General features: G+C 48.3%; 1 protein-coding gene across 1 annotated transcript in view; it reads right to left on the reverse strand.

Moving 5' to 3' along the window:
* SLC9A6 (solute carrier family 9, subfamily A (NHE6, cation proton antiporter 6), member 6) overlaps positions 1-11,134 on the reverse strand; it is a gene marked incomplete at its 5' end in the record, with an annotated part of 14,977 nt that extends 3,843 nt beyond the window's left edge. The window contains 10 exons of the mRNA XM_009075592.1: positions 215-326; positions 1,882-1,995; positions 2,212-2,300; positions 2,531-2,651; positions 2,881-3,022; positions 6,461-6,566; positions 8,768-8,880; positions 9,794-9,870; positions 10,505-10,582; positions 10,935-11,134. Of these exons, the coding sequence (XP_009073840.1) occupies positions 215-326; positions 1,882-1,995; positions 2,212-2,300; positions 2,531-2,651; positions 2,881-3,022; positions 6,461-6,566; positions 8,768-8,880; positions 9,794-9,870; positions 10,505-10,582; positions 10,935-11,134 (1,152 nt within the window). The remainder of the gene's footprint in view (positions 1-214; positions 327-1,881; positions 1,996-2,211; positions 2,301-2,530; positions 2,652-2,880; positions 3,023-6,460; positions 6,567-8,767; positions 8,881-9,793; positions 9,871-10,504; positions 10,583-10,934) is intronic.
* Positions 11,135-17,141: the final 6,007 nt, after the last annotated feature.

Raw genomic sequence — 17,141 nt, forward strand, 5'->3', positions numbered from 1 at the left:
CCTGCCCCACACTGTGCACTCAAAGCAGGGCAGAGGAGCTGAATTCTACATCCCAAAATCAAGGCATTCACACCACTAAGCCTTTCCCGCCCAGTCTCCCCTCCAGACATTGCCTGTAAGAGATTTAGAGTTGAATAAGAAATATTTTCAGGAGCTCATGGGCAAGGAACTGCCAATGGGCTACATGGTCAGAGCCAAGGATGCAGTAACATACCAGCAAACATCATCATGTGCTGCAAATTCGTCCCGATCTTATTTCTTCTCCCCAAATTCAGTAAAAATGACAGTGGGTAAATATTGGCAGCTCTTCCTAGGAAGATAGCAAGCTGTATTTGCACATGTTAAGGAAATAGCTCTTCCTGTGTCTCCCATCACATCCCACCTGCACACAGAGCCAGTCTCTACTGCCCGACGGAAACGCTGGGGAGCTGCAAAATGCCACTTCACTGGCTGCAAAGATAATAACCCATCTCAAGTGCTACAGCAGTGTGGGAAGAGCAGGCTACTGCCTCGCTGAAGCAAAGCACACACTGCAATTCAGGAATGTCACACAGAGAAAAGCACAAATGAACAGGGGAAATGATGAAAGGACATGTTAGACAAAGTGAGAGGAGAGAAAAAAACACCATTTCCCACTGTATGCTCTCTCCTGCCAGGTCCATTTTCCACCCCAAGAATTATTTGTCTGCTGTGAAGCTCAAGTTATCACAGCTACGACAACCCCTCTGACATTCCCCAGCATGCCACACTTCACAGCTGGGTTTGAAGCTGTAAGCCAAGTCCCATTCCCAAAGATTATTCAGCAAAATGAAAAGCAGCAGCAGTTGAGAAGGAAAAAAAAAATCTAATACTCTTTCTGTTTTCATAGCCTGTGAGATACAAGAATCACCAGCCCCTTCATATTGCTTTTTATCTTTGAAGCTGTGTCTTTAATACCAGCACCCAGATGGCAAAAATAATCTTGGAGCCAGTATTCAGTGCAGCCTTGAATAATATGGAAAACGCTTCCAGCTTTTATGTTCTTTCCTGAACATCATAAATTTGCATAAGAGACGTATTTCATGATCTCTTTCATGAATGAGCTATTTCATCAGTGATTCAGCCAGTTCCCACTGAAGAGGGACAGCACAAAATCCCAATGGAACTGCCCAAATGGCATTTCCCTGCTCTTCACTCCCTTTACCCACTGCAACCCCACAAAAGCTCACTGGGAAATCCAGCTGAGCTCACTGCAAACTCATGGGCCAGCACTGGCAAGTAACATTTTATTTATCAGTATAAACCTGCTTCAGCACAGGCAAAGGGTGAAAATAATTCTGCACATTTAACTGGCTTCCCTGTGATATAAAAAAATTCCTTCAAAGTCCTTGTTTTTCTGAGAGATACCAGGGCCGATCGTTTGTTCCTGTTAGCATCAGCCTGCAGAATGGGAAATCCTTTCTCATTGCACCATTCAGAGGCACCTACTGTAGTTATAACTGGGCTGTTTGACCAAAAAAAGGTTTTTTTTTCAGGGTTAACCAAGTGGACTAGCAGAGAGAAGAGGAAATAAACAGCTAAACGAGGCAGTTCCTTTTTGCAGAGCTACTCCTGGTGCCACCCTGCCATGTGACATTGAATGACGAGTCCCTGCAGCAGCTTCTTCAAGTGACCATGATGGGAGAGAAGACGGGGGAAGAAAAAAATCCAACAGAAAAGCTGGGAAGAGAATCTCCATCTTCTTAAAATAGCCAGCAAAGGCACCACTACATGGCAGGAATCCCCTTCTAAAAATAAGGTTGAAAAAAGCTAAACTCACTCATTTGGATTAAAATCACAAACTAGCAATGAGGCTCTTCTCCCTTTCTTTTTCTGTCTTATGAAATGGGCTCCAAAGGATACAAAAGCTCCCACCACAAAGGTAGGGTTAAAGACGTGGTTCTGGAAGGTGAACAGTGCAAGTCCCATGTAGGAGAAGATGAAGTTTTCTGCCAAGAAATTCAGAAGCTCAAACAACTGAAAGAGAAAAACAAATTAAAAGCGAGTTAGGCATAATACAGATTTAACAAGAAAAACATGTCAGCCCATCGGTCACACAATAAATACTTCTGCAGAAGCAAGCCTGGCAAAATCCAGCTGTAGAAAGACAGATGCACCTAATTCTGGCTCAAGGGAAGGGAAAAATATTGAACTTGAAATTCAGAGAGGCTGAAGGGGCTGAGGAGTTCTCACCTGCTTAGTTCTGTGTTGGGACTCTGTAGATAAGTTGTTATAGGTATAATGAGCCTGTGTGATCCCACAGAAGAGCACAGCCACCACACCTGGGGAGTAGAGCATCACATTAGACTCCTGGTCATGGAAAGGGAGCTGAGCTGCACCCCAGTAGTAGGGGACTCAATGCAGTCCCCATAACCCCACAACCCAGAATAATTAAAGTTCTGCAAGTAGAGGGAGAGCCTCAGCTGCAATCAATACTGGGAGAAGCAGAACTCAGTGTCCCCATCATCCCTGCAGATCTCCATCCCAGGGCCAGGGCTGTGCTGGAGCTTGCCTGTAAAGCCACATGCTTCAGCCAGCAGGAACGTGCTCCAGGACATCAAGAAGAACAAGCCAGTCTCCAGCACCGGGAACTCCCGAAGAGGGAACTCCCGAAGTTTGGTGAACTTGGTGACGTTGCAGATGGTTAAGGACAATTTGCAGAGACACTGCAGGCTAAGAGCATTTCAAATCCAGTTGTGTACCACAGCAACACTACACAGCCTGGCCCTAAAAAAGGCTGTGGCACTGCCCTTCATTAATTTAGGGGAAAAAACACGAAACATCTGGGTGAGATGCAGCACAGCTAAAGAAGAAGCTGTTATGCAAACACTTGGACAAGAAGAGCCCAAACAAAAAGGATATTAAAGCTGTCACAACTCCGGTAGCTGCTCCCATCGCAAAAGATCCACTGAATATCCCCAGGAAGATCCCAATGGACTTGAACATCGCTGTGACATCAAAAGTGTGGCTGTTGTCGCCTGCTGGCTGGTATGCAACTATTGAACTGGAAGAGGGAGGGAGAGCACACACAAGAACAAAAGCCCTTAGTCTGGAGGGAGAGGCTCTTCATGGTGCTACGTGAGCTTTGCAAAGTGCTACGAGTGCTGCAAACACAGAGGAATCAGGGAGACACAACCTGAGTCCCACACTGCAATCCCCTGGGACTGCAGCATGCAGCTGCACACACCCACCCTGTCCCAGGGAGTCTGCGATCCCCTTCACTCCCACTGGCTTTCTGTGGTTCAGCCACCTCTCCTAGGCATGACCCTGCCTTTACTCCTAGATGTTAGAGAGCATTGGACCAAAGCCCCTGTGCTTCGTGTGATCTCTCATTTATGATGGTGTTTTGGGGGTTTGGCAGCAGCTCTCCATAAAGCCAGGCACTGTGGGACCACAAAGCATCCAAGTGGGAAGCCTTCATTTCCCTGTCGACTCCACCGAGGCAGCTGATGTGAACATCCCCCGTAGAACCAAAAGTTCTGCCGTTGTTCCACACTTAACATGCACTGCATTTGCTCTGCACTGCTCTGCACCATCACAGGGAGGCAAGGCAGACAGCACTGTGCCATTCACAACACCAACACTATTCTCTGCATCCCTCAAACTTCAACAGACCTTTGTGATGAGGTGGCAAACAGGCCTGATGTGCTGAACCCATCTCTGAATCTGCTCCCTCCTAACTCCTGCTGAGCTGAGTTTCACATCAGCTATCCTACTGTTTAACCTGGAAAGGCTAAGATACAGGGGGCCCCTTATCCAGCTCCTAAATCCCATTTATCAACTCCTTACATTGCTTTCTTTGATGCAAACTTCCCAAAAACATTAACTTCCCAGTTTAGCAATCCCTTGGCTGGCTCTGCCAAAAGTCCTGGATGTGAACTTTAAACGTTTGCTCTTTAACCTGCTGAGTTACGCTGTAACAGACACTTACTGCCTTGCACACACATCCTGCAGCTTTCTCCCCTAACTACACACCAACACTGCTCTGCAGCACAAATGACAATGCTCCCCTTTCCAGCACATCATGGGTCACTCCCCTTGCAAAACTTCCCTGCTTTTAGTACATCACATTTTTCTGCATTGCCTTTTACACTGCAAGCCACAGATTTCTCCCTGTGATTTAATTTCTTTGGTCAATCCCATCTTACGCTTCTCATTCACCAATGTGCCCTTATTCTGGGGTCTAGGGTTTTGTGGGGGATTTTTAAAAATCCAGACTGGTTTCATTTCCCCTCCACAACCAACTTTTTGGATATTGGTTTTGCATTTTAACCTCTGAGTTTTCCTTCTGATGTTTTTTTGCATTGCTAATAGGACATTATTGTCAGCTGCTCTTTATTTCCCCCATCCCTGCCCATGGGGCTCCCCATGGTCTTTAGTCCCTGTGAAACTTCCCTTCAGAAGAATCAGGTAGAGACCCTGTGGCTGCATTTACCCTCCTGCTCCCAAACCACAGTCCCAGCACCTCACTGCCCACTGGCTTTCGGTTCTGGGTTCAATTCCTCTTCATGTTGCAATCAGTTCCCTGCTGCCAAGCCAGGTCAGGCCAAAACAGTACAAGGCAGGACCAGAAAGGCACAGATCCTGCTCTCTAAGCAAGGGAATGGACATTTATCCAGGACTGAAAGGAGGGAGGAGAGGAGCCTCATCAAGGTACCCAGCTCCCAGCAGGAGTAGAAAGATCCCAGCTCCACATCCTCCCTGGCACAGGGACAGTGCCTGCAGTGCTCACTTCACTTCTTCACTTCTCTTCACCCTGAGATGAGGTGGGACACACCACCAACTGTCACCCAGGAGGTAGTTCCTCCATCAGCACAGAAACCTGCCCAGAAACCACCCCAATTCCTCACCTTCCCAACTGCTCCTACTGGGGAGCAGGTCCCACTGTGCTTGTGGGAGCAGAACCATCCCTGTGCAGTTCTCTCTCTTACACCTCTGCTGTGAAACAGGCAAATGCCAAACTAAATTTAAGAAAGGGGAACCACAACTAGGAGCTCTGGACTGCTCTTCGAGACATTTTCCTCCTCCTCACTCCCAACATGTGGTTGTGTCCAGGTGACTCGAGGCTGCCCTTGAGCTACCTGCACCGACTGTGAGATACCCACGGTGCTGCCTGGGGCTGTCTTACTCTGCTTAGCGAGGACAGAGATCAGGGAAAGCTTTAAATCAGGTACAGGGCAACTGCTGAGACACCCCTGAGAAGCATTTCATGCTGCTGGGCCTGTCTGCACAAAAACCCTGCAGCAAAATAAAACAACTGCTGGCTGAGCTCAGAGATACTGTCTTGGTGCAAATTATCCTGTTTCAAGAAGGGGGTGGATCGAGCTCAGCTTGTGGAGGAAGGAAGGCAGGAAAACAGAGCAAAAGCTACAAAGCTGCTACTGAGGCAAGAAGCAAATCCCTGCGCACTGTGCTGTCACCTACGTGTGTGAGATCCACCACAAATTCCTTTACTCCGATGCTGAATCCACTCACTCCCACCCAGAATCTCCCAGCAGAGGCTGGAAGACCCCATCCCTTCCCCACTCAGGATCACATCTTAACCACAGTTTGGCTGTGCAGCACTTCCCCTCACACCAGTGGTGACACATCCAGCGTGAAAGCCAGAGCGAGCAACACAAACAGCTCCAGAAACCTCAACAGAAACACTCAGTTCAGTAAACACCACTCACACTGGTGGCAACACACAGCTCACACTGTGTTACTTGCTGCCTCCACCTCAGTGAAACCCACACAACCAGCAGAGTGACAAGTATTCCAGAAATATTTTCTGCATTAGTCTCAGCTATACGTTAATCTGTCACCACTGCAGATATTATATACATTTCCAAACAAATTCCCATGATGACAACACGATGAAAACGCAGATAAAATACGTCCTACATGCAGAGGACATAAAATATTAAAGAATATAAAACATTATTTAGAAAGGCAGCAAGTTTCCCATGTGTTCAGTGCAGGGCATTAACTCCAGCTGTAAGAAAGACCTCCTCGAGGCACAGAAAGTGGGGAGAGAAAGGAAACAGCTGCTTTACCAGCTACTTCCACCTAAACAAAAGCAGGTATTTTTGGATGGGAAGGAAGGCAGGTAGGAGCAAGCTATCAGCAAGGGATTTCAGTGGGATCCTGTGGCTGAAAAGCAGACATGGTGCTTTTCCCATTTCAGATGGACATAAAAACTTCCTTCTGGTAGGAAGTTGGGTGGGTCAACTGGCTATAAAAGCAAAACAATACTATCCATCATGCAGGGGGAAGTTGTAAGGACAACCCATAATCCCAAGCAGCAGTAAGCAACGAGGACATGCATCAGCTTTTCAGGACACTGGATGTGCTCTTGCAAACACCAATGCTCCTATTCACCAGGAGCAAGGCTGAGTGTCTCCCCCCAACACCTGACACGTAACATACATAACAATTAAAAATAAAAACAGAAGACACTTACGAAGACAGCACTATGGCAACGGCATCATTGAGGACGCTTTCGCCAAAGAGAAGGGCATACAGCTCAACATCAACCTGGAGTTCATGGAATATGGCAAGGACAGTCACTGACAAATAGAAAAATAGAGAGACATTCAAAAAGGTGCTGTTATTTTGGTGTAATCAAAGACAAAATGTCCCTCTTTTCAAAGCTGCCTTCCTGCACATCTGTGCCACTCTGCTGTGACACTGCCACCTGCCCTCTGTGTTCCCTTTGACAGTCTTCCTTCTGCCCTTTCAGATTTGGATTTGCTTCATCATTTCTTCCTCCTTTTTTACTAAAACACATCCTAGTCTATTGAGTTTTTAGCAGAGAGACATGAACAAACTCTGCTCTGAGCTTCCTGAGCTCATGGGCTGGACCATGGTACCACACTGGCACGAGCCACTCAGCTGTTGGGATGCTGTTAGCACAGAGCACAGGGAGAGCCTTCCTCCACCTGCAGAAAGCCAGGAGGACCAGGCTTGTCCAGACAATGACTGCCTTTTCCTTCCACTCCTGATACTCCGAGAGAAATCCTGAGATTCAACACAGGTTGACACACTGGAAGTGCCAGCACAGATGTGTAACATTACAGATCTAACTGGAAAATGCCAGACATTGGCTCAAAACCCATGTGAGGGTTTCTGTGATTTATGGCCACATGGCAGAGATCGGAACACCCTCAGGCCCTTCCATGATCCAGCAGCAATAAGAAGATAATAAAAAGCAGGTTTTGTGTATCAGCCTCGCAGAAACATCGCAACATCTAAAGCAAGCAAGATGTAGCCCATGGTGCATCAGGCAGAGTTCAGGCTGCTGCAGAGGGCTGAGCTAATTCCAATTAACTTCTCTGAAAGTCCTTTCAAACAGCACTCGGGGACTCAGCTGTGCACACTGAAGAGAGTTTAACTCACTTGATGCACAGGGAAATGCTCCATTTTTACCTGAGAAATCTCCTTGTTCCTATTTCAAAACCTGAAGAAGGGACACAACACCAGCAGCTCATGTGCAGCGTTTCTAAGCATGACTTCTACCTACAGTCCTGGGCTCTGCCCATCTCCCATCAGACCTACCACACTGACTCCACTTCTGTGGGGTGCTCCCCAATTTGCAAAATGCTGACACCCTGGTTAAGTTCCAGGGGGGATGCTCCACCTTACAGCCACATGGGAACAGTTACCCACTCAGGGAACCAGAGGCCTGAACACACACCCAAAGCATGTTTAAAGAAGCTGGGAAATCATTTCACCTTATTTTTAAGTTTGGTGTTTTTTACAATAAAAATAGCAGCAGCAATAATCACACCAATACCTGGAAAATCTTAGGGGAACATAAAAACCAAATTATTACAAACTCATGGGGAATGCACATCTCACACCTTCACCTGGCACACAGATGTGGCTGCTGCCACGTTGTGCTGCAGGCTGTGCTCTGCAGCATTATTCTTCATATATGCATGTACATACAGTGTTCCTCATTTTGCTTCTGAAAATAGAAATGACTCATTGTTAAAATGAGCAGGTAAAAGTCCCAATTCATCTGGAAATGACACTAGTTTCAAAAGGGCAGAACACTTGGCTCACCCTGGTCTCAAATGTAATAGTCAGGCTGCAAAGGAAGGAATTCAAGCTCTGCTCAACAAAGGGAAGGAGCAAAGAGAGTCTTTTTTGTGGTCCTGTGTTTTCACATGAAGTTGGAGCATGCAAATAAACACCTACCACATAAAAGCAATCATGAATTAAGTACAATTCAGTTGGACAAGGCATATTTTCCATAGTTTTGATTTATAAAGTGCATCAGTAGACCAAGATCCAACTACTGTCCTCAGTACTGCTCATTAAGATCAATTTTCAATAGACTAGCCCCTGACAAAATCCCACCCAAATGGCAACAGGACAAAAGGGTAAACTAACTAAAACTATCAACTGAACCCTCCCAACTGAACCAACCCTATGCATTTTGTTCTGCAGCAGCTGTTGGCACAAGGTGGCAGAGACACAGTGGACCTGTCCCAAAACCCAGTGAAGTCAAGAGAGAGGCTGCCTAGGACTTCACTGCAAACAAGGATTTGGGAAAGCAGAGGTTTGAAAGCTGTATTACACATAACTGGAAGGAAATAAAAAGGCACAGAGACAAATCTGACCTCTAAGAATGTCACATATAAATTAAACTCCAAAATTCAGGAAGGAACTTGCAAAGGTCTCAAACTTTCTTCCCCTCTTCACTACAACTCACACCAGACCGAACCGTAGGTAATATGAGGGAAAACATAACCATCTAACATACCTGGGTCAGTAGCTGACACGATGGCACCAAACAGGAGGCAATCAGTGAAGTAGAAGTCTCCCCCAAGCTGCCCAGTGACTTTCATCAGTGCCACACAGCCATACACGACAGAGCTGGTGATTAGAAGAGGCAGTTACTCATCTCTTCAGTGCATTAAAACGACACTCAAATGAGCTCAATTCTCCTAAATTTGCCAGATAAACCTCTGAAGTTATCCAAATGCTGGAACACTTAAAGGCTGTATGGGATCAGCTGAGCCTGGTGAAACCACAGGGCCATCATTTTGGAGGCAAGTGCTGGAACACATACAGCAGCAAAGAACCCACTGCACTGGACCACAAAGACAGCGCTAGTGAGGAACTGGTACCAGAACTCCTACATGAGCAGAACATGACTAAAGGAAAGCAGCAGCCAGGCTCGAGGGGTCCTGCCATGGCTTTGCAGTGCTTCACATGAACACAGTTCACTGGGATGACTTTGGCCTGAAACAGCCAAAACTTTCAGTGAGGAACAGATAATGCAGATGCTGAGTTTGCTTGAATCCACTGGACTCCAGTGGAAAACACCCTATGCCAGCCTATGTGCTGCTATTCAGAGCAGGAATCTTCTAGCTCCCTCTGCACATAGGGATAAATAAATTGAAACACATCTGTGCTCACTAGGCACCTCCATTTATGGCCCTGCTCTCACTCTTGTGTCTCACACTTGTTAGGGCTGTGCTCTCAATAACTTGAAGTTACTGGTTTCTCAAGACAACATTCAGAGAGGTGTGAAACTTTCCTTGCCATATACAGAGCTATTCTATATGGGATGCTGAGAGAGCACTGTGCAATTAGACAGCAACCACCCTGTCCATACAGCAGCAATTTGGAGAGTAAATAGCATTTGCTGCTGCTGAACAACAGCAGCAGAACCTGTAACACCTTTCAGGGCTGGGATTAGTGTCGGCAGCCCTAGACTCAGAGCACTGCCTCTGAGCACAGCTCAGCTCCCTGTGGAAGAACCAGACCAACTTCATCTACTCACCCGATCACCAGGCAGGAAATGGCAGTGCCGAGAAAAGCATATGCCAGGATGGATCCCAAGTTTCTGAAAAAGTGCCTCTAGAAGGAAAAAAAAACCCAACAAAAACTGAATTATATTTCAAGCCTGCGCAGGCACCCACACAGTGTCTGCTGCAATTTGGACCCAGCTCAGCTCCACGAGCTGGACACACACGAGGTGCCCAGCACAGCACACTGCCAGACCAGCAGTTAATGCAGCATTAATAAACATGACTATAGCATTTTCTTGTACCTGTGTATTTAATAAGATGCTGTTTCAAGTCCTGGGAACTGATTTCCTAGCCCAGCAGCATTCCTCCTTCTATCTCCCGCAAGCTAAACAGCATCATTTTCCTCTCAAGTCAGCATTTCAGAGAGCTGCTGCCTTCTAAAACCTTCCCACACTCCTATGTGTCGGAAAGCAGAGATGGCTGAAATGGCCTTGCTGACCTCAAAACCCTCTGTGCAAACCCACACTGGAAATGGCTGAAGTTGCTGACCCTTCCTGGGGCAGAGGGACAGATGAGGATGACTGGGGCACTCAGCTCTGCTTCCCACAATCCCACATGTGCTGGGAAAACCATACCCACCTCCACAGCCCTGGCCTGCTGAGCAAGCATTAAAGCACTTGCAAGTATTAAAAATTCTCTGGAGGCAGAGGAACTAAAACCGTCAGCACTGCAAAGGCACATACCCTTTTCAAGCTGTAGCCTGCATAAAATATAATAGGAGGAAGCAAGATGTTGAAAAATACTTCAGGATCAAAAGTCACCTGTTAAAAAAGGAGAAAAAACCACAACAGTAAAATGATTTGTTAAAACTTTGCAAGACAAAACACAAATAAGAAAATAATACATGGAGGAAACCCTGTGCCCCCACCAGGTGAAATGGGGTGGGGTCAATGCTGGGGATGTGCCTGGAATCTTCTGGAGACGCATCCCAGGGTCTAAGATCAGTTGAAACTAGTTTCATCATATTGTGTACAACTTTTAATTTATAGCTGATCACAACCACAAGTTAAAACTAAACAATTAAAAAAATCACTTAATCCAGCAGACCCAGGACCTGCCCCCATGGAGGGAGTGGGAAGCACTGCTCACCACTCCAGTCGCTGACTCCCTTACCTTTCTCAGCATCTCATTATCCTGGACGTTGTTGAGCTCCTGGGCACTGATTTCCCCCTTCAGGGTGTACTCATAGAACTTCCCACTGACATTCACCAGCAGCGTGGCAGGACTGGTCTGCACTTGGCAGCTCAGTGTCACGTTGTTGACGTCGCTGGGGACGTGGATGCCGTAGCGCAGGACCACACCAACCAGGACGCCTGGGGACAGACACAGGGCAGTGAGACAAGCCATGGCAAAGTCCCAGAATGACCTCTTTGAGCGTGAACACAGCATCAGGCATGCCAGGATCCTGACCCTCTGCTCAGCTGCTGAGCACAATCATGATCCAAATAATTGTCCGCGTGAAATTAAACCATCCTCGGCCCCATGAGCCATGCAAATGCTCCATGCTCGTGCGGATTTCCTAACGCCAGCCATGGACAGGTCCTGAAGGCTTTTAATTAGCCAGGAATCAGTCAGACCCTCAGCTGACACTGGGGGCACACTGGGTCTCTTAGGGTGAGCACCCTGGCACTGCTGGCACACAGCTGGGGACGTAGCCTGGTGCTGCTCACCCATGCCCAAACTATGCATGTTGCACCTCCAAATGACATTAATCTCTTCGTTTTGGTAGGGGATTAAAAATGCTACCCAGCAACCATGAACACTTTGAGGCTGGCTGGCAAGCATCCTTCCTAAGGTGCTGCAGCACCACACAGCCTCCTCCCACACCAGCTATCCCTGTTTTTATAAAACCACGGAAATTTCCCAATCCAGGCCGACCACCCAAATCTACTCCTCGCCCCTGCAAGCTTCAGTTCTGCACCATGAGCAGCACTCCCAGGGCAGCCCCGAGAGCCAACTCTGTCTCCAGCTAAGCTGCTACAAAGGAGCATCATGGGGTTAATCTGCAAGTCAGCAGTTTACACAGCACTTTTCTTTTGTGTTCTGAGGTCCTGCATCCAGATTCGTGGCATTCACACAGGCTCCTTCGGCTCCTTCTCACCCTCACCCGTGTTGAGCGCTCTCCTGGCAGAGCTTTCTGACATCTGCAGGCTGGGGAGGAGGGATGTCCCACAAGACACCTTTCCACATAGCCTTCAGCACAAAAGGGTTTGGAAACCTCTTGATTACCGCAGCCCGGAGCTGCCACAGAAATCCTAGATCCTAACCCATCTCTGAACCACACATTTATGAAAAGCTTTCATACACGTGAGAACTAAACACCAACCGCAACACCCTGAAGGCTTCTCCATTTGCCTCCCAGGACGCTCTTGCTTCCTTACTGCTGCCTTAATTAAGACCTTGCTCTGTGCGTTCCTACAGGCAGGGCACAACCCTGAGCAAAGAGAACACCCAACTCTTCCTCTACCACCACCTCACGGGAGCAGAGCCTGGCAGGAGTTACAGCTGAGCAGGAGACCATGAACCCCCACTGCACTCAGCATCTCCTGCAGGCAGTTCCTGACCTGCCACCCAGTTTTTGCCTTCTCTTCCCTTGACAGCAGTTTTCCAGGACAAGATTTGCTCCTCTTCCCATCAGCCAGAAACCCCCACCTCCCATCCCAGGCAATGCCATGCACAGCAGGGCCACCTGAGCACACATCCAGGCCAGGAGCAGGGGCAGGAGAGCAGGCTGCAGACAGACTCACCACTGCTGACCCATCACACCGGTCACACAGGCAGCTCAGCTCAGGCCTGACAGACTCAGGAGCTGCACCCAAAACCCTGGTCTAATATAGCACTTCTCCCACACAGGTGTGCTGTCCTCACAAAGCTACTGATGCTTTTAAGCCATGCACCATCCATCAGGTGCTCATCACATGCTTTGGGCTTTATCCTGCACTCAGTTTCCCCAACAGCTGCAGAACAGGTCCCTCTCAGCACAACCAGGCACGGTCACTCCAGCAAGGACAGCTGCTTCAGGGCATGTCACACTGTGCAGAGCATCTCAGAGCTGCTTTTACACCACTGTCACTGAGAGGAGACACCAAAGAGAAATTACTTTGCTTACTTTTCTGCTAGCTCTTTGTTCCTGTCATCTTCCCATGCTCCAGAAACACAAGCACAGAATGAAGGCAAGGATGTCAAGAACATCAAGATGTCACAGCACATATTAACACGAGCATGTGGCATGGGGTGCAATGGGACAAAACACCTCATTTTCCCTTCACCCCCAGGATATCCTCAAGGTACCAGAGGAAACAACCAAAACTCTTCACTGGGATAAAGAGAACTTCAAACGGTTATTTACACCTGCTCATGGCTGTTACGGTACACCATGCTTTGCAGCCCTCCAGAGCTACCTGGGGTGGCTTTTAAAAAGGCTTTTCTTATTTTAAAAAAAACCAGTTTATTTTAGAGCTTTACTCAGGAGTCAGAAACCCCCGGCAGCAGCAGCTCAGATGGAAACCCACCAGAGATCCCTTTAATGTCCAGGCTCAGCACTGTGAGATGAGAGGCCCCACAGGAGGAGGAAGGAAGGACATTGCTGCGGGGAATTCTGAAAGAATCCTGACTCACCCACCTCTCCACTCTTAATCCCTGTGCCAAAGCAGTGCTACATCTGATAGCTCCTGCTCCTGCTCACCCTCTCACTTATCCCAGCAGCTGTTCCCACCCCACATGCCAGCCATGCTCCAGACACAGCCAAATTCCCACTCTGGTCAGGAATGGGGTAAGGAGAAAGGGACAGATAAACCTACAATATCTGCCAAGACCACTGTGCTTGGGGCTCCCAAAATCCGACGTTTTATCTTGCCTAGTAACAGGCTGCCTAGGAGGCTCCCAGAGCTCTCTGGACCAGGGTGAGAAAAGACACCCGTGTGCAAATCCACATCTGCACAAAGAGCTCCTGGGCACCGAGTGTGAGCCAACCAGCATCGTGCCAGCTGCTCCCGACACAGAGATGCCATCAGTTACTTGCAGGGAAAGCATCCCGCTGCTCTGCTGAAAAAACAATTAATCCACCAACATTAAATGATCCCACCAGTGGATCATCACTTCCAATTAATCCACCAACATTAAATGACCCCATCAGTGGATCACCACTCCTGCCCCATGGTGGATCTCTAATCAACCCTCCCCACCTAACCATGCTCACTGGAGGCACTTGGGAGAAACCTGCCAAAGCTTTTCAGACACCAAACCTGCTGAGCTCAGAGTACCTGGAACAAGCCCAGGGGAGCATGTAGGTGCTCCTGGTTCTGACAGTCTCTTAGGGAATGGTTCAGACTCTCCTGGCACTCACAGGGCTGTCCTACCAGCAACCCGTGAGCCACTCCACCAGTATCGACATGCTTTTGCAGCCAAAAGTTTTACAAAACTGAGCCCTGGGAGGGAGCTGAGCAGAGAGAACCTGACACCAAGGAAGCTGCCAGCTGAGAGCTGCAAGGAGTAGCGAAGCTTGAAGGCAAAGCCAGTAAATTAATTGAGTTCTTTTATGCAAAGTGCAAGAGATTATTTTCATTGCATTTCTCCCAACTTCATTAAAAAGAACAAAAGCCCATGGGCTTTTTTCTAAGGTGCTGTTGAACATTTCCGAGGTAAGGTTTTAAATGAAGACTAATATATTACCAACCCGGCACTTAACAACAATGGAAGCAGACAGGAACCCCAGGGGAGCATTAACCTGGACACCAAAAGGAAAGAAAAATGTAGAGAGCAACTGAAGTCATCCTAACAACAAGCAGTTCAGACACATGCAATTCAGGGGCCAAGTGGGAACAAATACAAGGAAACTAAACTTCTAGAGAAGCTCCTGCCACATCCATCATCAGCCCTCGAGAAGAAATGAAACAAAATTGTTCAATTAATCTTCCTAAATGCTGAGTACTTCAGATGTGGGAACCTCATTTTAAACACTGGAATGAAGCTCAAGGGCTACTAAACACCTATAGTCTATCATGGTGAAATGACTCCAGCCTGTGCCCAGCTCTTGAACATCAGCTCTGAGCTGACAGTGTGATTTGTAAGACAGAAGTCCACCCGGAGCAAGAGCTTATAATTTCCAGTAAAAACAAAGACACCAAGGAAACGGATGTATTTTGGCAGAAGAGATGTATGCAAAAGTTTTATTGGACTTAGTTGTTGGTGGGTTTTTTAAACAGAAAAAGACAAGCTTTTGCAAACTGCTTCTCTTGCCCAGATTTCAGGGTCTGTTCTGCAGCCCTTCCACATTTTCAGTGAACTCCCCTGGAGCTGAAAGCATCACAGGGAGCAGGGACAGCAATACCTGCTTTCTTCCCTGCAGATTTTGAGTTGTCACTGTGAAAACAACAGCATCTCATCACTCCTTGGGAAATCACACGTCCCTTTTCCTATGGCAGGTGATACAACCTGAGAAGTAAAAGGCACAAGCCTTGATAGCAGAGAAAAACTTGGGATTTTCTGCATGACCAGACAGGTGATGTTACCAATTTCACCCGCAATTCTCTAAGCACAGTCTGCAGAAGAGCAGACAGAAAAGAAGCATTTTATGGATCAGCAGGAGACCAAAATGAGCCAGGTTGTGCTCTGAGATCAAGGGGAGCACTCAGGTCAGGGAGAAAGGATGATCAAGAGAAAGAAAACTCCAGCAGCAGAACAAGGTTAAGGGCAACTTTGAAAGCATGAAAGGAATGGAATGTTGCATGTGAGAAGCAGGAGAAGGAAGACCTTCCATGCTGGAAGCATGTGCTCCACAGCACAGCTCCTGTCCTGGGAGGTGACCACCCCTGCCCTGGGCAGGAGGACATCAACACCTGAGCAACGTCTCATGGGAATCTGGAAAGGCAAACAAGTATTTTGTGCCTCTGGGCTGATGCAAGTGTCTCCACCTCTTCATCTGGAAGGGCACTTCCAATTACCTGAAACTTGGGATCATAAAAGCCAATGGCGCAAGAGGGTCAAGTTACAGCCTTCAAAGCAAAGCTTTCTGCGGGACAGGGGATTCGGGGGAGTCTGCTCTGACCAAGCATGGTCACACATCACACACACCAGCAAGGGCAAGGGCAGCACAGAGCAGAGACACTAACCACAGCACACAGTAGAAGATGCCTTCTCAATCCTAAACTCAACAAATCATGTCTAAATAAGGATCTGTGGCCATGTTAATCACTTCCCCAGGACAACTCCCAATCCTACTTTGGTTGAACTCCAAGTCAAGCCACATAACCCAGCCAGAGCCATCTAAGGCACCTCCATACAGTGGTTCAGGTCACTTCACAAGCTCATGTCACCTAAGTAAATCACAGGCCACAACTAAAACCCAAATGGTTATGGACCCAGAGGCCTCGCTGCACTTCTTGTGGGAACACACATGGAGAACCTCACCAAGAGGTCCTGTCACAGCGGGAGGAGGAACCCCAAGAGTAGGAGCTCATGCATGCAGGACCCCAAGAGGCAGGACATAAAGCTGCTGGCCCTGAGGGTCCCTGAACATGGCAAAGAGTGGGAGCATCCCTTCAATAGCCTCTCCACTCTTCTTGGAGAGTTTTGGAAACTCAGACACTCTAGACATCTGGTGGAAACACAGCCTGTGGGCCCAGCGTGTGGCATGCAAGGCTTCGGACCAGTGCAAAGCCTTGTCTGTGCTGCCCCAAGTCCTGGAGAAGCTAAGTGCTCAGTGACATGGTTTCAAGGCCACTTCGCATGTGGCACCCCCTGCCCCACCAGCTCCACCTGTGCTGCAGTCACCCTGCATGGCCACCTGGGAAAACCCAACCAATTCCTCACTGCCTGAGATCTGGGAGTAACAATGCCCTGGAGAGCCCTTGATATCTCAGATTTGGAAAACAACCAATCCTCCCTCCCACAACACCCAGATAAGGCTCAGCACGGGGCACACAGCCTGACTGTCCCGGAGATACAGCCACGTCCAGAGGCACTGCCAGGGGCTGTGCCCCCCTGGACCCCACACCCTTCACCCACAAAACAAGCACTGTTGTAACCCCTCGCCAGGGACCACCTGACAAAGGGAACACTGAGCTGCTGCTCCCCACTGGTGCTGCCATCAAAGTGGGAGGCTGGACGCCAACCCAGCTGTCCCAGCAGAGCCAGAACTGGTTCGGATGGGGCTCCCAGTACTGGCACTGTTTCGGATGGTGCTCCCAGTACTGGCACTGGTTTGGATGGGGCTCCCAGTGCCGGGACTGGTCTGGATGGAGCTCCCAGTGCCGGGACTGGTTAGGATGGGGCTCCCAGCACCGGGACTGGTTCGGATGGGGCTCCCAGCACCGGGACTGG

This window comes from Acanthisitta chloris, unplaced genomic scaffold (assembly GCF_000695815.1).
Source record: "Acanthisitta chloris isolate BGI_N310 unplaced genomic scaffold, ASM69581v1 scaffold1215, whole genome shotgun sequence".
In the NCBI taxonomy this organism is placed as follows: Eukaryota; Metazoa; Chordata; class Aves; order Passeriformes; family Acanthisittidae; genus Acanthisitta; species Acanthisitta chloris.